This window comes from Salvelinus fontinalis, chromosome 25 (assembly GCF_029448725.1).
Source record: "Salvelinus fontinalis isolate EN_2023a chromosome 25, ASM2944872v1, whole genome shotgun sequence".
NCBI classification, from domain to species: domain Eukaryota; kingdom Metazoa; phylum Chordata; class Actinopteri; order Salmoniformes; family Salmonidae; genus Salvelinus; species Salvelinus fontinalis.
In genome coordinates, this window is record NC_074689.1 from 33,801,898 (window position 1) to 33,826,993 (window position 25,096).

General features: G+C 43.7%; 1 protein-coding gene across 1 annotated transcript in view; it reads left to right on the top strand.

Moving 5' to 3' along the window:
• Nucleotides 1-2,938: 2,938 nt before the first annotated feature.
• Nucleotides 2,939-25,096, top strand: part of LOC129823205 (vasoactive intestinal polypeptide receptor 2-like) — a 24,635-nt gene continuing 2,477 nt past the window's right edge. The window contains exons 1-6 of the mRNA XM_055882058.1: nucleotides 2,939-3,023; nucleotides 13,227-13,329; nucleotides 13,710-13,817; nucleotides 14,349-14,443; nucleotides 23,143-23,240; nucleotides 23,525-23,663. Of these exons, the coding sequence (XP_055738033.1) occupies nucleotides 2,970-3,023; nucleotides 13,227-13,329; nucleotides 13,710-13,817; nucleotides 14,349-14,443; nucleotides 23,143-23,240; nucleotides 23,525-23,663 (597 nt within the window). The 5' untranslated portion in view covers nucleotides 2,939-2,969. The remainder of the gene's footprint in view (nucleotides 3,024-13,226; nucleotides 13,330-13,709; nucleotides 13,818-14,348; nucleotides 14,444-23,142; nucleotides 23,241-23,524; nucleotides 23,664-25,096) is intronic.

Genomic DNA, 25,096 nt, shown 5'->3' on the forward strand with positions numbered 1-25,096 from the left:
TTCACTCTATGCTGTTCTCTCTCCTCCTCTTCACTCTATGCTGTTCTCTCTCCTCTTCACTCTATGCTGTTCTCTCTCCTCCTCTTCACTCTATGCTGTTCTCTCTCCTCCTCTTCACTCTATGCTGTTCTCTCTCCTCCTCTTCACTCTATGCTGTTCTCTCTTCTCTTTTCACTCTGCTGTTCTCTCTTCTCCCCTTCACTCTATGCTGTTCTCTCTCCTCTTCACTCTATGCTGTTCTCTCTCCTCCTCTTCACTCTATGCTGTTCTCTCTTCTCTTTTCACTCTACGCTCTTCTCTCCTCACTTCTTATCTTTTCACTCTATGCTGTTCTCTCCTCTTCACTCTGCTGTTCTCTTCTCCTCTTCACTCTATGCTGTTCTCTCTTCTCTCTCCTCCTCTTCACTCTATGCTGTTCTCTCTTTTCTTTTCACTCTATGCTGTTCTCTCTTTTCACTCTATGCTGTTCTCTCTCTTCACTCTATGCTGTTCTCTCTTCTCTTTTCACTCTATGCTGTTCTCTCTTCTCTTTTCACTCTATGCTGTTCTCTTCTCCTCTTCACTCTATGCTGTTCTCTCTTCTCTCCTCTTCACTATATGCTGTTCTCTCGTCTCTCCTCTTCACTCTATGCTGTTCTCTCCTCTTCTCTTTTCACTCTGCTGTTCTCTCCTCACTTCTCTCCTCTTCACTCTATGCTGTTCTCTCCTCTTCTCCTCTTTTTACTCTATTACTCACTCTATGCTGTTCTCTCCTCTCCTCCTCTTTTCACTCTTTACTGTTCTCTCCTCTCTTCTCCTCTTTTCACTCTATACTGTTCTCTCCTCTCTTCTCCTCTTCACTCTGTGCTCTTCTCTCCTCTCTTCCTATCTTTTCACTGTATGCTGTTATCTCTTCTCCTCTTCACTATGCTGTTCTCTCTTCTCCTCTTTTCACTCTATGCTATTCTCTCCTCGCTTCTTATCTTTTCACTCTATGCTGTTCTCCCTTCTCTTCACTCTATGCTGTTCTCTCCTCTCTTTTCACTCTGCGGTTCTCTCTTCTCTTTTCACTCTATGCTGTTCTCTCTTCTCCTCTTCACTCTATGCTGTTCTCTCTTCTCTTTTCACTCTATGCTGTTCTCTCTTCTCCTCTTCACTCTATGCTGTTCTCTCTTCTCTTTTCACTCTATGCTGTTCTCTCTTCTCTTTTCACTCTGCTCTTCTCTCTCCTCCTCTTCACTCGATGCTGTTCTCTCTTCTCTTTTCACTCTATGCTGTTCTCTCCTCTTCACTCTATGCTGTTCTCTCCTCTCCTCTTTTCACTTTATCCTGTTCTCTTCTCCTCTTTTCACTCTATACTGTTATCTCCTCTCTTCTCCTCTTTTCACTCTATGCTGTTCTCTCCTCTTCTCCTCTTTTCACTCTGCTGTTCTCTCTTCTCTTTTTACTCTATGCTGTTCTCTCCTCTTCACTCTATGCTGTTCTCTCCTCTTTTCACTCTGCTGTTCTCTCTTCTCTTTTCACTCTATGCTGTTCTCTCCTCTTCACTCTATGCTGTTCTCTCCTCTCCTCCTCTTTTCACTTTATCCTGTTCTCTTCTCCTCTTTTCACTCTATGCTGTTCTCTCCTCTTCACTCTATGCTGTTCTCTCCTCCTCTTTTCACTTTATCTTGTTCTCTTCTCCTCTTTTCACTCTATGCTGTTCTCTCCTCTCCTCTTTTCACTATATGCTGTTCTCTCCTCTCAATCGACTCCCCTCTCTTTTCTCTGTTCTTCTCCTTACCCCCTCTCTCCTCTTCTCCCCTCTCTCCTCTCTTCTTCTCTTTTCTCCTCACAGGAATACACCAGAGTACCTCTGATGGGACATCTATCTTTCATTATAATTATCTGACAGTCAGTCTGGCATTACATAGCACTATCAGCTATCAGGTTTCTAAGACTACGAGCATGTAGAGTGTAGTTCAGGCGAAGGCCGCTAGAGGTCCCTGTGGTGGTGCTGTAAACTGAAGGCGAGGGAGAGGGCACACCAGGCAGGTAAACCTAAGCTACATGTCCTTCACTCTGACCCTCAACTCATACCTCATAGTCCTACTCCAAACAAGCTAAATACCCTTTAGACAACTGATTATCTTTGCCGTCCAGACAGAAATGATTGGAGACTAGGAGTCTAGGGAGTAGGCTACGAGGCCTAATCTCTGTGCTTAACCAGAACCACAGTTTTAGAACACTGAACAGAAACTACAACATGTCTTCTCTTTTTGAAAAAATAAACGAACCATCCAGGGACTTAATGTGACACAAGTGGTCATGTGATGAGTTACCTTGTCTAAGACTGAATAATTGCCCTTGACCCCAACCCCAGCCTTATACAATGTCTCTCTCTCTCTCTCTCTCTCTCTCTCTATTTATCGTTCTCTTTTTCTCTGTGTGTGAGAGTGAGTGCTGTTGTTATTGAGCCCACTGACTGCCTCGGTAGCGCGGGCAGAGGCTGGACGGAGTTGACGGGAACGCGCAGTGCCATAAGTTAACGGGAAAGAGATCTCTGCTGTCAAACCGACCTCCGCCTCACTTCTGATAGCTGCCCTCAGAGCTTTCTGTGGCTCCGACTGACTCCCCACCTTTCCAGCATTCTCTTTCTTTTTCATAGTCTCACAGTTTTTCTATCTCTCCTCTCTCTCTCCTTCTTTCTCTCCATACCAGTACAAACAGCTTTCTGGACGATTTTAACGGACACCTCGTGGAACGTTTTTTTTGTTGCGTTTACAAGCTGTGATTATTTTCTTCACCAACACCAATTGACTGATGACATTTTAATGTGTACTTTTTTCGGTGTCTGATGACTTATTGATTTTTCGGGGTTAAATATTATGCGGGCTCTGCCCTCGAGCTGCGCCCTGAGAGGGACCCCATGAGTTCCGCTAAGTGTGACAAGACCCCACGGTGCGCTTGGACATTTCGGAGTACTACTTGCTCGTGCGCGCCCTGCAACCATGGAGCGGTCACGGGTCGGTCTGCTGTTCCTCGCGCTCTGCCTTTTACGTGTGGTGAGTAGATGTCAACTATAGGTAGGTTCTGTGGCGATTTTAGCATGTAAATCTTGGTGGGACAAAAATAAAAATACTTGCATAACAGCAAAGCCACGACACAATACTAAACAATACATTAATTGCACTATAACGGTGACAAACTGTTAGGGCCTACATAAAACTGTCCCAACACCTTACCACTGCTACACCTGGCTATCAGCGGAACCTTGTCTGGCAGTGAAACAGTTAATTCAGCCTTGTTTACTGTCTTTTAAAAAACATAGCTGATATGGCTGACTTGCTTTAAGAAATGTGGTTTCTACTGACAATTTAGATGTACAAACTTTGGCATTAGGGGATCACAGCTTATAAAAGCCAATTTAATTTTGGTTAAAATATTAATGAGTGAGCTAGGATGGATGTAGCCAATTTAACTATTTGTTTAGCACTTTTGAAATGTACAGTGACAGAATTCAGAACATGGGCCGTTCTTACAGTGTTCTACCTGTACAACAAGTCCGAACCGTAGGATAAATAAAGGGGGCATATAAGCAGACAATGAAAGCTCTTACAATTACAATATTCAATGATTACATTTCTCTAAAACAGGCTAATGGCTACATGTGCACCACCAAGTCAGAACAGTAGGCTAAGACATGATGGGAAAAGGGACCAAATTATTAGGATGAGGCACATGGGCTACTAACAGCTTACTACACAACAAACACTTAGTATTACTTTCTTAGCTACAGTATACATATCTCCCTATCATATTACATAATTTACACAGCAGCATACAGTACATTTTTGGACTCGCCTTGTTGTGCTGTGCTCACTTGAACAGGAAGGTGGCGCGGCGGTCCTTGTGGGCAAATTTTGGCATCAAAGTCTGGCATTCTCTGGATTTATGGTGCTTTCAAAACAACCCCGGGGGAAAAAACAAGGTTGAATCATGATGTCAGTGATCTTCAGGTCGGAGCTCTAGGAAGAAGCCTGAGTTCCTTATCTGGAATTCCGAGTTGGATTACTGTTCAAAATGTATTTTCCCAGTCGGGGCTCGTTTTTGTCAGAGTTGCCAGTTGTCTTGAACTCTTAGATTTCGCAGTTCCAAGTTTCCAGATGTTTTGAATGCGGCAGAAGTCATATGAATGTCATGTGAATGTTTATCCTTTTAAGCCTGGAAAGAGACCATTAAAACCAGACTTGGACCACACAGCCACTCCACTTAATAGCAGGATAGTGATTGCTTTGCAACACTTACATTTAGCCACTGATTCCTTCCAAACCACTCAATGTAGAATTAGCGATTTCCAACTTGTTGTGTAATGTTTATGTCCAATGGCCGATGAGCTCCGATAAGTTTTATCTATAATTTTTCTTCATATGACAAGGATTGAAAAGGATTTACCAGTAGATTGTGGACATGATTCATGATGATGACTGCTTGTTTAGCTTGCTAGCTAATATTTTGAAAGTATGATGTTGACATGATCAGTCCAAGGTAGATATTTTATCTGTGGCCAATGACCTTGAGCCTTTTGGATGGGCACTTCTAATGTAAGTCGATGGCAGCACCCAAGGGGCTTGAATTTTCGAGCGGTGATGTAGTGTCCTCATGAGTGACAGAACACTGAGCCAATCACTGCGCAATTAGAGAACATGACCAACTCCTATGATCCGTATTTTCCACTGGCTGGCCCACCACCACAGAGAGCACTGAGCTAGACTGAAACACCTGCATTGTGGAGCTTCCTTACTCAAGAAAACAAAAAAGAGACCATGTTTGTATGCGGCTTTATTAACTTAATTATATATATTTTTTTTACATGTTTGTAAACTGATATGTGACACGTATTAATGCCAAAATAACGTGCAGAACAGATGGGCCTCAAAACAGGTTTGTAAACAATGGCGGGTCGCCACTGGCTAGGTGCACTGTAGAAAGTAATTGCCCAACTCATTAAACCAATTGAATAAGTGTTACTCAAACATCTCCAACTGCCTGTAGAACTCAAATCATATATGTGGTACTCACTCTGATGTAAAGCGGATGTTCTTATAACTTAATGTTTTTGAGTATTGTTAACAAATATTAGGTTATTGAGTAAATATAACTTTATTTATCTGCTCTGCTAATCTAACGTTATTGAGTTTTTACAATTTATGATTATTTCAAGTCAATCTAACACTTATTAAATAAGTTGTTCTTACTTGAGTCTATTATGTTATACATCTTTATTTAAAATAATAAAGCAGTAGTCAGACTCATTGATATTTGTGTGAAATATCAATTGATTGATCTATGTTGTGCTTATTCAGTCATTTCCAAGTTTTCTTTTATCCCTCAGAAATTTTAAGACTTTGTCAAGCAACTAGTAACTGACAACAACAAAAACTATTTAGGCCTACCGTGATTTCTGTGATAATATGGAGGAATGAAAAATGATCTCTCCTTTGTAAAAGCCTATCAGTGGTGGACAGCTAAGCTGACAATGTGGACGCAATGGTAAACGTTGTGACATCTGACATACAGGTAGATTTATGTACTCTGAGAAATATAGAGCCACTATACCTGAAAGAAACAAAATAATGTAAATGTATATTTAGTTTCCAGTCTTTATATGTCTTTATACCAAGTTGAGATTCTCATCAGTCAGATGCAATTGGAAGTGAGTTGTTAGCCCATAGCATTCTTTCATGGTATGCTAGAGGGCCTTCAGAAAGTATTCATACCCCAGGACATATTCCACATTGTGTTGTCTTACAGCCTGAACTCAAAATTGATTAAAAAATTATTATAATAATCACCCATTTACAGTTGAAGTCGGATGTTTACATACACTTATGTCGGAGTCAATAAAACTCGTTTTTCAACAACTCCACAAATTTATTTTTAACAAACTTAGGTTTTGGCAAGTCGGATAGGACATCTACTTTGTGCATGACACAAGTAATTTTTCCAACAATTATTAACAGACATATTATTTCACTTATAATTCACTGTATCACAATTCCAGTGGGTCAGAAGTTTACATACACTAAGTTGACTGTGCCTTTTAACAGCTTGGAAAATTCCAGAAAATGACGTCATGGCTTTAGAACTTTCTGATAGGCTAATTGACATCATATGAGTCAATTGGAGGTGTACCTGTGGATGTATTTCAAGACCAACCTTCAAACTCAGTGCCTCTTTGCATGACATCATGGGAAAATCAAAAGAAATCAACTGAGACCTCAGAAAAATAATTGTAGACCTCCACAAGTCTAGTTCATCCTTGGGAGCAATTTCCAAACGCCTGAACATACCACGTTCACCCGTACAAATAATAGTACGCAAGTATAAACACCATGGGACCACGCAGACGTCATACCGCTCAGGAAGGAGACGCGTTCTGTCTCCTAGAGATGAACATACTTTGGTGCGAAAAGTGCAAATCAATCCCAGAACAACGGCAAAGAACCTTGTGAAGATACTTGTCACGTTCCTGAACGGTTTTTTGTTATTTTGTATGTGTTTGACGGCCAGGGCGTGAGTTTGGGTGGGTAGTCTATGTTATGTGTTTCTATGTTAGTTTAAGGGTGACTTGATATGGCTCTCAATTAGAGGCAGGTGGTTTTCATTTCCTCTGATTGAGAGCCATATTAAGGTAGGTGTTTTCACATTGTTTGTTGTTGGTGGTTGTCTCCTGTGTCAGTGTCTGTGTATGTTACACCACACGGGACTGTTTCGGTTTCGGTTTGTTTGTTCGTTCGGTTTTTGTGTAGTCTGTTTTTCCTGTTCGTGCGTTCTTGGTTTCATGTAAGTTCTTACGTTCAGGTCAGTCTACGTCGTTTGTTGTTTTTGTATCCTTCAAGTGTTCTTCGTGTTTTCGGTTTTGTTTAATAAATATCATGTCATATAACCACGCTGCGTTTTGGTCGAATCCCTGCTCCCCCTCTTCGGATGAAGAGGAGGAGGAAAGCCGTTACAATACTGGAGGAAACAGGTACAAAAGTATCTATATCCACAGTAAAACGAGTCCTATATTGACATAACCAGAAAGGGCGCTCAGCAAGGAAAAAGTCACTGCTCCAAAACCGCCATAAAAAAGCCAGACTACGGTTTGCAACTACACATGGGGACAAAGATCGTACTTTTTGGAGAAAAGTCCTCTGGTCTGATGAAACAAAAATATAACTGTTTGGCCATAATGAACATCGTTATGTTTGGATGAAGAAGGGGGAGGCTTGCAAGCCAAAGAACACCATCCCAACCGTGAAGCATGGGGGTGGCAGCATCATGTTGTGGGGGTGCTTTGCTGCAGGAGGGTCTGGTGCACTTCACAAAATAGATGGCCTCATGAGGGAGGAAAATTATGTGGATATATTGAAGCAACATCTCAAGACATCAGTCAGGAAGTTAATGCTTGGTCGTAAATGTGTCTTCAAAATGGACAATGACCCCAAGCATACTTCCAAAGTTGTGGTAAAATGGCTTAAAGACAACAAAGTCAAGGTATTGGAGTGGCCATCACAAAGCCCTGACCTCCATCCTATAGAAAAGTTGTGGGCAGAACTGAAAAGGTGTGTGCGAGGAAGGAGGCCTTCAAACCTGACTCAGTTACACCATCTCTGTCAGGAGGAATGTGCCAAAATTCACCCAACTTATTGTGGGAAGCTTGTGGAAGGCTACCTGAAACGTTTGACCCAAGTTAAACAATTTAAAGGCAATGCTACCAGATACTAATTGAATGTACACTGCTCAAAAAAATAAAGGGAACACTTAAACAACACAATGTAACTCCAAGTCAATCACACTTCTGTGAAATCAAACTGTCCACTTAGGAAGCAACACTGATTGACAATAAATTTCACATGCTGTTGTGCAAATGGAATAGACAAAAGGTGGAAATTATAGGCAATTAGCAAGACACCCCCCAAAACAGGAGTGATTCTGAAGGTGGTGACCACAGACCACTTCTCAGTTCCTATGCTTCCTGGCTGATGTTTTGGTCACTTTTGAATGCTGGCGGTGCTCTCACTCTAGTGGTACCATCAGACGGAGTCTACAACCCACACAAGTGGCTCAGGTAGTGCAGTTCATCCAGGATGGCACATCAATGCGAACTGTGGCAAAAAGGTTTGCTGTTTCTGTCAGCGTAGTGTCCAGAGCATGCAGGCGCTACCAGGAGACAGGCCAGTACATCAGGAGATGTGGAGGAGGCCGTAGGAGGGCAACAACCCAGCAGCAGGACCGCTACCTCCGCCTTTGTGCAAGGAGGTGCACTGCCAGCGCCCTGCAAAATGACCTCCAGCAGGCCACAAATGTGCATGTGTCTGCTCAAACGGTCAGAAACAGACTCCATGAGGGTGGTATGAGGGCCCGACGTCCACAGGTGGGGGTTGTGCTTACAGCCCAACACCGTGCAGGACGTTTGGCATTTGCCAGAGAACACCAAGATTGGCAAATTCGCCACTGGCGCCCTGTGCTCTTCACAGATGAAAGCAGGTTCACACTGAGCACATGAGCACATGTGACAGACGTGACAGAGTCTGGAGACGCCGTGGAGAACGTTCTGCTGCCTGCAACATCCTCCAGCATGACCGGTTTGGCGATGGGTCAGTCATGGTGTGGGGTGGCATTTCTTTGTGGGGCCGCACAGCCCTCCATGTGCTCGCCAGAGGTAGCCTGACTGCCATTAGGTACCGAGATGAGATCCTCAGACACCTTGTGAGACCATATGCTGACACATGCACATTTGTGGCCTGCTGGAGGTCATTTTGCAGGGCGCTGGCAGTGCACCTCCTTGCACAAAGGCGGAGGTAGCGGTCCTGCTGCTGGGTTGTTGCCCTCCTACGGCCTCCTCCACGTCTCCTGATGTACTGGCCTGTCTCCTGGTAGCGCCTGCATGCTCTGGACACTACGCTGACAGACACAGCAAACTTTTTTGCCACAGTTCGCATTGATGTGCCATCCTGGATGAACTGCACTACCTGAGCCACTTGTGTGGGTTGTAGACTCCGTCTCATGCTACCACTAGAGTGAGAGCACCGCCAGCATTCAAAAGTGACCAAAACATCAGCCAGGAAGCATAGGAACTGAGAAGTGGTGTGTGGTCACCACCTGCAGAATCACTCCTGTTTTGGGGGGTGTCTTGCTAATTGCCTATAATTTCCACCTTTTGTCTATTCCATTTGCACAACAGCATGTGAAATTTATTGTCAATCAGTGTTGCTTCCTAAGTGGACAGTTTGATTTCACAGAAGTGTGATTGACTTGGAGTTACATTGTGTTGTTTAAGTGTTCCCTTTATTTTTTTGAGCAGTGTATGTAAACTTCTGACCCACTGGGAATTTGATGAAAGAAATAAAAGCTGAAATAAATCATTCTCTCTACTATTATTCTGACATTTCACATCCTTAAAATGAAGTGGTGAGCCTAACTGACCTAAGACATGGAATTGTTACTAGGATTAAATGTCAGGAATTGTGAAAAATTGAGTTTAAATGTATTTGGCTAAGGTGTATGTAAACTTCTGACTTCAACTGTACACACAATACCCCATAATGACAAAGTGAAAATATGTTTTTAGAAATCTTTGCAAATGTATTGAACATGAAATACATATATCTAATTTACGTAAGTATTCACACCCATGAGTCGATACTTTGTAGAAGGATCTTTGGCAGCGATTACGGCTGTGAGTCTTTCTGGGTAAGTGTCTAAGACCTTTCCACACCTGGATTGTGCAACATTTGCCCATGAATCTTTTCAAAATTCTTGAAGTTCTGTCAAATTGGTTGTTGATCATTGCTAGACAACCATTTTCAGGTCTTGCCAGATTTAAGTCAAAACTGTAACTCGGCCACTGAGGAACATTCACTGTCATCTTGGTAAGCAACTCAAGTGTATATTTGGTCTTGTGTTTGAGGTTATGGTCCTGCTGAAAGGTGAACTAATCTCCCAGTGTCTGGTGGAAAGCAGACTGAACCAGGTTTTCCTCTAGGATTTTGCCTGTGCTTAGCTCCATTCTATTTTTTATCCTGAATAACTCCCCATCCTTAACGATTACAAGCATACCCATAACATGATGCACCTACCACTATGGAGAGTGGTACTCAGTAATGTGTTGTATTGGATATGTCTCAAACATAAAACTTTGTATTCAGGACAAAAAGTTAATTGCTTGCCACATTTTTTGCAGTTTTTCTTTTAGTGCCTTGTTAAAAACAGGATACATGTTTATTTTTATTCTGTACAAGCTTCCTTTTCACTTTGTTAATTAGTTTGGTATTGTGGAGTAAATACAATGTAGTTGATCTATCCTCAGTTTTCTCCTATCAAAGACAAACTCTGTAACTGTTTTAAAGTCACCATTGGCCTCATGGTGAAATCCCTAAGCGGTTTCCTTCCTCTCCGGCAACTGAGTTAGGAAGGACACCTGTATCGTTGTAGTGACTGGGTGTTTTGATACACCATCCTAAGCGTAATTAATACCTTCCCCATGCTCAAAGGGATATTCAATGTATGCTTTTTTTAACCCATCTCCAATTGGTGCAATTTGGAAACCCTCCCTAGTCTTTGTGGTTGAATCTGTGTTTCACTGCTCAACTGAGGGACCTTACAAATAATTGTATGTGTGGGGTACAGAGATGAAGTAGTCATTAAAAAAATCATGTTAAACACTATTATTGCACACAATGTGTCCATTCAACTTATTATGTGACTTGTTAAGCACATGTTTACTTCTGTACTTATTTAGGCTTGCCATAACAAAGGAGTTGAATACTTATTGACTAAAGACAATTCAGTTTTTAATTTTTATTAATTTATAAAAATGTAGAAAAACATCATTCCACTTTGACGTTATGGGATAAACTCAATTGAATCTATTTTAAAGTCAATACAACAAAATATGGAAAAGTCAAGGGGTGTGAATATTATCTGAAGGCACAGTAAAAGTCTGATGGCACCGGCGCACGTATCTGTCACGCCCTGGCCTTAGTTATCTTTGTTCTCTTTATTATTTTGGTTAGGTCAGGGTGTGACGAGGGTGGTTTGTGTGTTTTTGTCTCGTCTAGGGTGTTTGTACTGTCTAGTTTTTTTTTGTAGATTTAAGTGGTTGGGTTCATTCTAGGTGTTTATGTAAGTCTATGGTTGCCTAGATTGGTTCTCAATTAGAGGCAGGTGTTTAACGTTGTCTCTGATTGGGAACCATATTTAGGCAGCCATGTTCTTTGGGTATTTTGTGGGTGATTGTTTCCTGTGTCAGTGTTTGTGCCACACAGGACTGTTTCGGTTTGTTCACGTTTATTGTTTTTGTATTTGTGTTCATGTTCAGTTTTCCATATTAAAACATGGACACCTACCACGCTGCGTATTGGTCCGATCCTCGCTACACCTCTTCAGAGGAAGAAGAGGATGACAGCCGTTACAGTATCGCCCATTTTAGGTCGTACCGGTATGTCAGATTAGCTTAATCGGCAATTTATCAGTCTCGGAGCATCACAGAAACACAGCACTTTGAATGAATAACAGACACATGTTCATAACAAGTGGCTAAGGATGAAATTTATCAAAATATCTATTAAAAACATGAAAAAAATACAAAATATTGACTATAAATGTTTGAAAATGTTAAAATATATGCTTATTTTGGGGAATTTAAACCATTTACCTGTGTTACAAAAGGATATTAAAATTTAAACTGTTACTGCTTGACAGAGGGTGTCTTTGCAATCATTATCAATTTGGTGTAAAAAATGACCCCAAATGACACTTTTAAGCTAAAAATGTGTTGGTTAATCCTATTGTTACTTAATTTGATTCAGGGTGGGTTCTCTTCAGACAGATAACTCTCCCAACAAAGCACGAGGCAGACATGCCAGAACATCGCGATTAAAAAACAAAGTTTGCAGGCAAAACCTTTGCAGTGGTTCTTGTGAAAGTAGTTGAAGCAAACTAGCCACTAGCGAAATGCACTCATTAAAAGTAATCTCTGTGATCTCAATCTTGCTAGCTACTATTTAGTATTTTGTTCAAGCGAATAAGGTAATGACTTAGTTCCTCTATACCAAACTGACGTTCTATTACATACAGACGTGTTAAACCGGAATATTTGAAAATTGTGGGAGGCAACCTGGATGTCTAGAGAGACTACTCTCCATCTGTCTCTCTCTCGCTGTCTGTCTGTCTGTCTGTCTGTCTGTCTGTCTGTCTGTCTGTCTGTCTGTCTGTCTGTCTGTCTGTCTGTCTGTCTTCTCTCTCTCTCTCTCTCTCTCTCTCTCTTTGTTTCTCTCCATTCCTCTCTCTCTCTCAGAAACCCGCACAGTGTCAGGATATTGAGAATTTGAATTTTGTGTGCAATAAATAAATTACATATTATAGGATGTTACATGTTTCTATTGGTAGTGGTGAGATAACGTGTGATTGGTTGAGACAGTAACGAGGAACTGTGTGATTGGTTGAGACAGTAATGAGGTTGTGGGTTATTGGTTGTTTGTGTTCTGGTGACAGTAGAGTTGATAAATCAGCTCCAACAGGAACATAGATGCCAAGAGGATGCGGCCGATGCAGGGGAAGGAGTGGCAAGGAGTGAAAGGTGTAATCACAATGATAGTCCTGAACTGTGGCAGAGCGAAGCGTTAATTCACAATATAAACTTCATAGATCACCCAGCTTAACTACTCACACGCACGGATGCACACATACACACATGCACACATGCACACACAATACAAGCATATGAACCCCACACACAGTTTATGTTTGTCTGTAAGTGAATATCCTAAAGCCTGCAAGTCAGAAGACATACCTAGCACAGGGATGGCTGTGTGTGTGTCTGTCTGTGTGTTTGTGTTAAGTGGAGGGGGTTGTTCTTGGTTTGTTTGTTTGGATGTTCCTGTTGCCTGTGGTCACGATAAGTACCCAATGCCTTTAACCCTCTCCACACAGTGAGCTCTGTCCAAAGGAATGCAAGAATCTCTCTCTCGCTCCATCTCTTTTCCATCTCTCTTTACACTCCCCCTCTCTCTTTCCACCCTTATGTCTTTCTCCCTCTCCCACAGTGTTTCTCATGTAGTTCAATATTCCAAATGGTAAAGCCAATATGTCTGCCTAAATAGATGAGTGAAGGAGATGAGGAGAAGAAAAGAGAAAACGAGGAGAGAAGACGGGGAGTGGAGGCAGTTAAGACCGTTGAGACACATCCATTGACTGCTTTCTACTCCCTCTCTGTCTAGAAAGTCAGCGGGAGAAATCCCACGTGTCACTTCCTCTGGGAGCTGCAGAGGGCAGAGCTAGTATGTCACTATGAGCTGAAGAAACAATCCATGGAGCCTGCAGGTAGACACATTCTCTCTCTCTTGCTCTTGCTCTCTCTCTCTCTCTCTCTCTCTCTCTCTCTCTCTCTCACACACACACACACACACACACACACACACACACACACACACACACACACACACACACTTATTAACTGTTTCTACGTGTTTACACCAAGCGTAGCTGTAGTGAAAGTGGACAGAATCATATCTGTTGGTACACAGGGTCCCCGAACGCCTGTGACCTGTGTCTGCTTTCCCACGGGGTGTGTGTGTGTGTGTGTGTGTGTGTGTGTGTGTGTGTGTGTGTGTGTGTGTGTGTGTGTGTGTGTGTGTGTGTGTGTGTGTGTGTGTGTGTGTGTGTGTGTGTGTGTGTGTGTGTGTGTGTGTGTGTGTGTGTAGGCTGTGGTGGCCTATGGGACAACATTTCGTGTTGGGCCCCAGCAGCAGTAGGGGAGGTGGTGACTCTCTCCTGCCCCCCTGCTCTCACACACCTCTTCGGACGACAAGGTAAACACAAATCTATTCCTCCATCCCGCTGTACCTCAATCATTCCATAAACCATACTGTACATCCTGTCAGGATAAAAATTATAGTTGCAAATTAAATGTATTAGTGGCCTCTTGATGACCCCACTCTGAGGTTAGGGGTCACCATAAAGCAGGATTTAGCACCCTGAGAGACCTTCTCCTGAGGCTTAGGCCGGTGGCTGTAACCCAGCTAAAGGTCTGTTCAGAAGATAGAATCAGCTACAGTTCACTCTGACCCACTGTTGTCCTGGTCTGGGCCTGGCACTGAGGGAACCAACAGATAAGGAATGAGCATATTACGAGTGGTTTGTTCTTCACTCGGCAGTAGATTGCTGCGAGACTATCCAGAGGACCGTGTCTGTCTCCCGTTGCACCCGTCTGTATGTCTATCTGTCTATTAAACATTTTAAAATATAGTATGTGTTGGCCTTATCTTTGCATTTTCACACCTTGGGCAAATTCTCGATTCCTGACAATCCCTCCTTCTATTCCTGTATGTTCTCTCTTTTAGGCAACATCAGTAGGAACTGTACCGAGGCTGGCTGGTCTGACGTCTACCCCAGCCTCAGCACTGTCTGCTGGTCCAGTGACAACAAACCCAACATGGTAGGATTAACCACGGCAACTCCACAGTTAGTGAACCAACATGGAAGAGAAACCTTAACTACTGAACCAGAATGAAGAAACAGACTCCATTCACTACTAAATCACTATACAGACATTGCACTGAGCTGGAACAGGTTGTTCAAGCAGTTGTGACTCAAATGGAAACTTCTCTTTTGTCTGCTTGATGATAGTGGGTTATAAGGTCAGGGAGCCCAGGGAAATTACATTTTGATCCCTCCAAACATTTCACAATGTTTGTCATACCCTACCTCTGAGTGTGTGTGTACTCCCTGTGGGCCTGAGGCGTCCTGTACGACGAGAGTAGAGAGTCATAGGGCTTACGTGGCCTGGCTAGGTTATTGCAGGGATATAGGAGACTGCATTCCAGTGCTCAAAGGTCATATTGAGCCTTAATCAGTATTTGTTCCCAGCCTTGTTTCTTTAATGGCATGTTCTTAGCCTGGTTAACAAACAGGCTAACTGCAATGTAACTACCAGGTTATAGAGAATATCTGGAACTGGTATCTGGTATCTCTCTCTCTCTCTCTCTCTCTCTCTCTCTCTCTCTCTCTCTCTCTCTCTCTCTCTCTCTCTCTCTCTCTCTCTCTCTCTCTCTCTCTCTCTTTCACTCTCTCTCTTTCCATCCTCCTCCTCAGTGATTCCATATGGTTGATCTTTGGTGGTATGACAGCATCTGTGGTTGAGTTAGTCCAGACCCCCCAGGTGTTCCATTGAGATTCCACAGTCAGAGGAGAGGATTCTGTCTGGAAGAGAAAGGGATGAAAGGGTTCCATACATTTACAACTGTCGAGAGGAGTCTGGACTTTCTCCCCAAATAGGGTCAAGGTCAGGGGTCAGAGGTGAAAGGTTAAAGTTAGGGCTTATTGTTTGGGATTAGAGACAAAGCACAATATTAAGGTTTGAACAGTTTTATGTTTGAATGTTGATATACACAATTGTGTGTGTGTGGTATATGTTTGAGTGTGTGCGTGTGTGTTTGTAAGTGTGTGAATGCATGTGTGTGTCTCAGATGGTGTCTCAAGCAACAAGCTCTCACAGTTTCACTGCAGAATCCGATGTTTTGTCCATAAATGTAGATTTTAGAGGTTAGGGGAGACCAGGGTTGGTTGTCACACGTTTACTCTTGTGTGTATTTCTCAGCACCAGGATATCTTACAAGACTTTTCAACATTAATGGGAAAGACCAAGGTTCTGGGTTGAAATGGTGCTCATTTGTATACTCACATCTTCAAATCAAATCAAAGTTTATTTGTCACGTGCGCCGAGTACAACAGTGAAATGCTTACTTACAGGCTCTAACCAATAGTGCGAAAAAGGAATTAAGTGAACCATAGGTAAGTAAAGAAATAAAACAACATTAAAAAGACAGTTGAAAACAGCAGTAGAGAGGCTATATACAGACACCGGTTAGTCAGGCTGATAGAGGTAGTATGTACAGTCGTGGCCAAAAGTTTTGAGAATGACACAAATATACATTTTCATAGTCTGCTGCCTCAGTTTGTATGATGGCAATTTCAATATACTCCAGAATGTTATGAAGAGTGATCAGATGAATTGCAATTAATTGCAAAGTCCCTCTTTGCCATGCAAATGAACTGAATCCCCCAAAAACATTTCCACTACATTTCAGCCCTGCCACAAAAGGTCCAGCTGACATCATGTCAGTGATTCTCTCGTTAACCCAGGTGTGAGTGTTGACGAGGACAAGGCTGGAGATCACTCTGTCATGCTGATTGAGTTCAAATAACAGACTGGAAGCTTCAAAAGGAGGGTGGTGCTTGGAATCATTGTTCTTCCTCTGTCAACTATGGTTACCTGGAAGGAAACACGTGCCGTCATCATTGCCTTACACAAAAGGGCTTCACAGGCAAGGAAATTGCTGCCAGTAAGATTGCACCTAAATCAACCATTTATCGGATCATCAAGAACTTCAAGGAGAGCAGTTCAATTGTTGTGAAGAAGGCTGGGCGCCCAAGAAAGTCCAGCAAGCACCAGGACCATCTCCTAAAGTTGATTCAGCTGTGGGATCGCGGCACCACCAGTACAGAGCTTGCTCAGGAATGGCAGCAGGCAGGTGTGAGTGCATCTGCACGCACAGTGAGGAGAAGACTTTTCCATTGAGAACTTGTGGTCAATCCTTAAGAGGCGGGTGGACAAACAAAAACCCACAAATTCTGACAAACTCCAAGCATTGATTATGCAAGAATGGGCTGCCATCAGTCAGGATGTGGCCCAGATGTTAATTGACAGCATGCCAGGGCGGATTGCAGAGGTCTTGAAAAAGAAGGGTCAACTCTGCAAATATTGACTCTTTGTATCAACTTCATGTAATTGTCAATAAAAGCCTTTGACACTTATGAAATGCTTGTAATTATACTTCAGTATTCCATAGTAACATCTGACAAAAATATCTAAAGACACTGAAGCACCAAATTTTGTGGAAATTAAAATTTGTGTCATTCTCTAAACTTTTGGCCACGACTGTACATGTAGATTGTAACGGCTTGTGCTCTCCTCATCCTCAGATGAGGTGAGGAGAGAAGGATCTTCAGACCAAAATGCGGAGTCAGGGAAATATGCCATCTTTATTTTTATAACGAAAAACCGATGACACGAAAACAAACACTTTCAAAACTTACAAAATAACAAAACGACGTAGAACGAAACCTGAACATAAACTCACATCACTAAACGTAAACTTACGGACAGGAACGTTACATCAAAACACACGAACAGCCAAACAGCTCCGAAAGTGAATAACATCGACAACACGAAAACATCACAGGAGACAATCACCCACAAACAAACAGTGAGAATGCCCTACCTAAATATGACTCTTGATTAGAGGAAAACGCAAACCACCTGCCTCTAATCAAGAGCCATACCAGGCAAACCAAAACCAACATAGAAACAGAAAACATAGAATGCCCACCCAACCTCACGTCCTGACCAACTAACACACATAAACTAACATAAATAGGTCAGGAACGTGACATAGATATGGTTAAAGTGATTATGCAAATATGATGAACAGAGAGCAGCAGTAGCGTAAAAGAGGGGTTGGCGTGCGGTGGGTGGTCGGGACAAAATGCATGCAGAGAGTACGGTCAGCCAATGTGCAGGAGCACTGGTTGGTCGTGCCAATTGAGGTAGTATGTACATGAATGTATAGTTAAAGTGACTATGCATATATGATAAACAAAGAGTAGCAGCAGCGTAAAAGAGAGGTTGGGGGGGGGCACCCAATGCAAATAATCCGGGTAGCCATTTGATTACTTGTTCACAAGTCTTATCGCTTGGGGGGGAAAACTGTTGAGAAGCCTTTTTGTCCTAGACTTGGCACTCCGGTACCGCTTGCCATGTGGTAGTAGAGAGAACAGTCTATAACTGGGGTGGCTGGGGTCTTTGACAATTTTTAGGGCCTTCCTCTGACACCGCCTGTCCTGGATGACAGGCAGCTTTTCCCAAGTGATGTACTGGGCCGTACGCACTACTCTCTGTAGTGCCTTGCGGTCGGATGCCGAGCAGTTGCCGTACCAGTCAGTGATGCAACCAGTCAGGATGCTCTCGATGTTGCAGCTGTAGAACCTTTTGAGGATCTCAGGACCCATGCCAAATCTTTTTCGTTTCCTGAGGGGGAATAGGCTTTGTCGTGCCCTCTTCACAACTGTCTTGGTGTGTTTGGACCATTCTAGTTTGTTGGTGATGTGGACACCAAGGAACTTGAAGCTCTCAACCTGCTCCTCTACAGCCCCGTCGATGAGAATGAGGGCATGCTCGGTCCTCCTTTTCCTGTAGTCCACAATCATCTCCTTAGTCTTGGTTACGTTGAGGGATAGGTTGTTATTCTGGCACCACTAAGGCCAGGTCTCTGATCTCCTCCCTATAGGCTGTCTCGTCGTTGTCGGTGATCAGGCCTACCACTGTTGTGTCATTGGCAAACTTAATGATGGTGTAGGAGTCGTGCCTGGCCATGCAGTCGTGGGTGAACAGGGAGTACAGGAGGGGACTGAGCACGCACCCCTGGGGAGCTCCAGTGTTGAGGATCAGCGTGAAAGATGTGTTGCTACCTACCCTCACCACCTGGGGGCGGCCCGTCAGGAAGTCCGGGATCCATTTGCAGAGGGAGGGTTTAAGTCCCAGGATCCTTAGCTTAGTGATGAGCTTTGAGGGCACTATGCTGTTGAATGCTGAGCTAGTAGTCAATGAATAGCATTCTCACATAGGTGTTCCTTTTGTCCAGGTGGGAAAGGGCAGTGTGTAGTGCAATAGAGATTGCATCATCTGTGGATCTGTTTGGGCGGAATGCAAATTGGAGTGGGTCTAGGGTTTCTGGGATAACGGTGTTGATGTGAGCCATTACCAGCCTTTCAAAGCACTTCATGGCTACTGACGTGAGTGCTACGGGTCTGTAGTCATTTAGGCAGGTTACCTTAGTGATCTTGGGCACAGGGACTATGGTGGTCTGCTTGAAACATGTTGGTATTACAGACTCAGACAGGGACATGTTGAAAATGTCAGTGAAGACACCTGCCAGTTGGTCAGCACATGCCCGGAGCACACGTCCTGGTAATCCATCTGGCCCCGCAGCCTTGTGTATGTTGACCTGTTTAAAGGTCTTACTCACGTCGGCTACGGAGAGCGTGATCACACAGTCGTCCGGAACAACTGATGCTCTCATGCATGCCTCAGTTTTGCTTGCCTCGAAGCGAGCATAGAAGTGATTTAGCTCGTCTGGTAGGCTTGTGTCACTGGGCAGCTCGCGACTGTGCTTCCCTTTGTAGTCTGTAATAGTTTGCAAGCCCTGCCACATAAGACGAGCATCGGAGCCGGTGTAGTATGATTCAATCTTAGCCCTGTATTGACGCTTTGCCTGTTTGATGGTTCGTTGCAGGGCATAGCAGGATTTCTTGTAAGCTTCCGGGTTAGAGTCCCACACCTTGAAAGTGGCAGCTCTACCTGTTAGCTTAGTGCGAATGTTGCCTGTAATCCATGGCTTCTGGTTGGGGTATGTACGTACAGTCACTGTGGGGACGACGTCCTCGATGCACTTATTGATAAAGCCAGTGACTGATGTGGTGTACTCCTCAATGTCATCAGAAGAATCACGGAACATGTTCCAGTCTGTGAAAGATGGGGTTGAAAATGCATAATTTTATGCCTTGAGAAAAACCTTTGACATTTTGAGTAAATTTGCATGTGTACATGTGTGGGTGTGTGACAGACAAAAATATGTGTGTGAGAGAGAGGCAACAAACCCAGATAGCACAGATACCTCTGCACAATGGTTGTACATATGATGCATTGAGCAGTTTAGACATGGTTTGCTCATGGCAAGATGTCTCAAAGATGTGTGTAGAATGCCTACATTCTAAATTCTACAGTTCTACATCGTTTAGACGTCGGCCAGGCGTCAACATTCTATTCTGATGTCTGCAATGTTTTACCAATATGCAAACGTTCTCCACACTACGTATTCCCAACACATTTTGATATGTCAGCCAAAGCTGTTTGTGTTTACTTGTAATGGAGGTCTCTATAGCAACAGCATAAAATAGCTTGGGATTTATTATACTGCATACTGGCAGTGGCAATGTCCACGAACAATATAGTAATAATGTGTTTGATAGTGACAACTAATCCCACATTATATATGACATCCATCGCCACCACTTTCTCCAATGCTAATTAAGATTTTTATTTGGGATTGCATTTGTTAAGGATCCCCATTAGTTCCTGCCAAGGCAGCAGCTACTCTTCCTGGGGTCCAGCAACATTAAGGCATACCGTTTAAAATATTACATGACATTACATTTCATAACACTTGCCTCAGGGCACTACTCCACTATCGCATATTTACAATACAACATCAACTAACCTGTACCCCTGCACACTGACTCGTTACCGGGGCCCCCTGTATATAGCCTCGTTATTCTTTTTTTTTTTTTTATCCCCTTTTTCTCCCCAATTTTCGTGGTATCCAATCGCTCGTAATTACTATCTTGTCTCATCGCTACAACTCCCGTACGGGCTCGGGAGAGACGAAGGTCGAAAGCCATGCGTCCTCCGAAGCACAACCCAACCAAGCCGCACTGCTTCTTTTAACACAGCGCGCCTCCAACCCGGAAGCCAGCCGCACCATTGTGTCGGAGGAAACACCGTGCACCTGGCCCCCTTGGTTAGCGCGCACTGCGCCCAGCCCGCCACAGGAGTCGCTGGAGCGCGATGCGACAAGGAAATCCCTACCGGCCAAACCCACCCTAACCCTGACGGCGCTAGCCCAATTGTGCGTCGCCCCACGGACCTCCCGGTCGCGGCCGGCTGCGACAGAGCCTGGGGGCGAACCCAGAGACTCTGGTGGCGCAGTTAGCACTGCGATGCAGTGCCCTAGACCACTGCGCCACCCGGGAGGCCAGCCTCGTTATTCTTATTGAATTACTTTTTACATTAGTCTAGATGGTAAATATTTTCTTAACTCTTCCGTAACTGCACTATTGGTTAAGGGCTTGTAAGTAAGCATTTCACAGTAAGGTCTACACTTGTTGTATTCGGCGCATGTGACAAATAAAGTTTGATTTGAACGTGTTTGTAGAGTGCACGTCTTATCATTTGGAAGTATGTCTGTCCCTGCTGTTCCTTAAGGTGTATTTTTATTTTACTGCATGCATCAATTATCTGATGTGGAATAGAGCAAACCCCAAGCCTACATTTATTTAACTAGGCAAGTCAGTTAATTAAGAACAAATTCTTATTTACAATGACGGCCTAGGAACAGTGGCTTAACTGCCTTGTTCAGGGGCGGAATGACATATTTTTTACCTGGTCAGCTCTGGGATTAGATCTAGCAACCTTTCGGTTACTAGTCCAACGCTCTAACCACTAAGCTACCTGCCACCCCTTGATGGTAATAGCGCTCACCTTTGCCCATAGTGGTTGGTTTTGAAGTAATATCTCGACGTCCTGCTTACCTGGACGGACGGCAAATATTTGCAACCTGGCTAGGGGAATGTTGTTTATCAGGATGAGAGGTTGATGGGGAGGAGAATGGTTGTTTATCATGATGAGAGGATGATGGGGAGGAGAATGTTGTTTATCAGGAGGAGAGGGTGATGGGGAGGAGAATGTTGTTTATCAGGATGAGAGGATGATGGGGAGGAAAATGGTTGTTTATCAGGATGAGAGGATGATGGGGAGGAGAATGGTTGTTTATCAGGATGAGAGGATGATGGGGAGGAGAATGTTGTTTATCAGGATGAGAGGATGATGGGGAGGAGAATGGTTGTTTATCATGATGAGAGGATGATGGGGAGGAGAATGGTTGTTTATCAGGATGAGAGGATGATGGGGAGGAGAATGGTTGTTTATCAGGATGAGAGGATGATGGGGAGGAGAATGTTGTTTATCAGGATGAGAGGATGATGGGGAGGAGAATGTTGTTTATCAGGAGGAGAGGGTGATGGGGAGGAGAATGTTGTTTATCAGGATGAGAGGATGATGGGGAGGAAAATGGTTGTTTATCAGGATGAGAGAATGATGGGGAGGAGAATGTTGTTTATCAGGATGAGAGGATGATGGAGAGGAAAATGGTTGTTTATCAGGATGAGAGGATGATGGGGAGGAGAATGTTGTTTATCAGGATGAGAGGATGATGGGGAGGAGAATGTTGTTTATCAGGAGGAGAGGGTGATGGGGAGGAGAATGTTGTTTATCAGGATGAGAGGATGATGGGGAGGAAAATGGTTGTTTATCAGGATGAGAGGATGATGGGGAGGAGAATGGTTGTTTATCAGGATGAGAGGATGATGGGGAGGAGAATGTTGTTTATCAGGAGGAGAGGGTGATGGGGAGGAGAATGTTGTTTATCAGGATGAGAGGATGATGGGGAGGAAAATGGTTGTTTATCAGGATGAGAGGATGATGGGGAGGAGAATGTTGTTTATCAGGATGAGAGGATGATGGAGAGGAAAATGGTTGTTTATCAGGTTGAGAAGATGATGGGGAGGAGAATGGTTGTTTATCAGGATGAGAGGATGATGGGGAGGAGAATGGTTGTTTATCATGATGAGAGGATGATGGGGAGGAGAATGGTTGTTTATCAGGATGAGAGGATGATGGGGAGGAGCATAGTTGTTTATCAGGATGAGAGGATGATGGGGAGGAGAATGGTTGTTTATCAGGATGAGAGGATGATGGGGAGGAGAATGTTGTTTATCAGGATGAGAGGATGATGGGGAGGAGAATGGTTGTTTGTCAGGATGAGAGGATGATGGGGAGGAGAATGTTGTTTGTCAGGATGAGAGGATGATGGGGAGGAGAATGGTTGTTTATCAGGATGAGAGGATGATGGGGAGGAGAATGGTTGTTTGTCAGGATGAGAGGATGATGGGGAGGAGAATGTTGTTTATCAGGATGAGAGGATGGTGGGGAGGAGAATGTTGTTTATCATGGTGCAACCATGGACATTATCTTTTGCATACCAAACTGGTTGTGAAAGAAGCACTTGTAGACTTAAATGTAAATGTAAATGTAGAGACAGACTGTTTTGACATCAGCAAGGCTTTTTATAATGCAGGCAGAATGTATGCCTATGTGTGACAGTGTTTGTGTCTGTGTGTCCTTGATGTAGCTGGTGTGTTGCGATATGTGTGTGTATATGACTGTATGTGTGTCTCCTCCAGCTGCTGTTCTACTCGGTGGTGAAGACTCTGTACACTCTGGGCCACAGTCTCTCCCTCATCGCTCTCATCACCTCTACACTCATTCTCTGTCTGTTCAGGTAACCAACACACACACACATAGAGACACACACACACATGCTTTGTGAAAGGAGTAGTGTTTTGGCAAGTTGTGTGCTTTTCTGTTTTTAATACGGGGGTTATCAAGGATCCTTCTGGATGTTTATATTTCCCATAATTCACTTATAGACACCGTTAATAAACATTCTTATCATGACCCCATGTCTTATGTGTGAGTTTGTGTGTGTGTGTGTGTGTGTGTGTGTGTTGTGTGTGCGTGCGTGCGTGCGTGTGTGAGTGTGTGTGTGTGTGTGTTTGTATGTAGGAGGCTCCACTGTACTAGGAACTACATCCATGTGAACCTGTTTGTGTCGTTCATCTTGCGAGCTGTGGCCGTGCTGGTTAAAGACTCTGTCATCTTCTCCCATAATGAAAACACTGACTGTAGCACACAGCCCTCACTGGTGAGATTCCCACTGTATATTGCAAAATGTATGCCAATGTCTGTCTCCAAGTACTGTCTCCAATATCTGTCTCCAATGTCTGTCTCCAAGGACTGTCTCCAATGTCTGTCTCCAATGTCTGTCTCCAATGTCTGTCTCCATGTACTGTCTCCAATATCTGTCTCCAATGTCTGTCTCCAAGGACTGTCTCCAATATCTGTCTCCAATGTCTTTCTCCAATGTCTGTCTCCAAGTACTGTCTCCAATATCTGTCTCCAATGTCTGTCTTCAATGTCTGTCTCCAAGGACTGTCTCCAATGTCTGTCTCCAATGTCTGTCTCCAAGGGCTGTCGCCAATGTCTGTCTCTAATGACTATCTCCAATGTCTGTCTCCAAGGACTGTCTCCAATGTCGGTCTCCAAGGGCTGTCGCCAATGTCTGTCTCCAATGACTATCTCCAATGTCTGTCTCCAAGGACTGTCTCCAATGTCTGTCTCCAATGTCTGTCTCCAATGACTGTCTCCAATATCTGTCTCCAATGACTGTCTCCAATGTCTGTCTCCATTGACTGTCTCCAATGACTGTCTCTAATGTCTGTCTCCAATGTCTGTCTCCAATGTCTGTCTCCAATGTCTGTCTCCAATGTCTGTCTCCAAGGACCGTCTCCCATTTCTCTCTCCAATGTCTGTCTCCAATGTATGTTTCCAATGACTGTCTCCAATGTCTGTCTCCAAGGACTGTCTCCAAAGACTGTCTCCAATGTCTGTCTCCAATGTCTGTCTCCAATGTCTGTCTCCAATGAATGTCTCCAATGTCTGTCTCCAATGTCTGTCTCCAATGACTGTCTCCAATGTCTGTCTCCAATGACTGTTTCCAATGTCTGTCTCCAATGTCTGTCTCCAATGTCTGTCTCCAATGTCTGTCTCCAAGGACCGTCTCCCATTTCTCTCTCCAATGTCTGTCTCCAATGTATGTTTCCAATGACTGTCTCCAATGTCTGTCTCCAAGGACTGTCTCCAAAGACTGTCTCCAATGTCTGTCTCCAATGTCTGTCTCCAATGTCTGTCTCCAATGAATGTCTCCAATGTCTGTCTCCAATGTCTGTCTCCAATGACTGTCTCCAATGTCTGTCTCCAATGACTGTTTCCAATGTCTGTCTCCAATGTCTGTCTCCAATGTCTGTCTCCAATGACTGTTTCCAATGTCTGTCTCCAATATCTGTCTCCAATGACTGTCTCCAATGTCTGTCTCCAATATCTGTCTCCAATGACTGTCTCCAATGTCTGTCTCCAATATCTGTCTCCAATGACTGTCTCCAATGTCTGTATCCAATATCTGTCTCCAATGACTGTCTCCGAGTACAGTGTGAAAGTATTACTACAGTAGTCAAATGTGTTGTTTGTAGTTGTGAAGTCAATCTAACATTGTGTAACTAACATGGCTAACTACTCTGT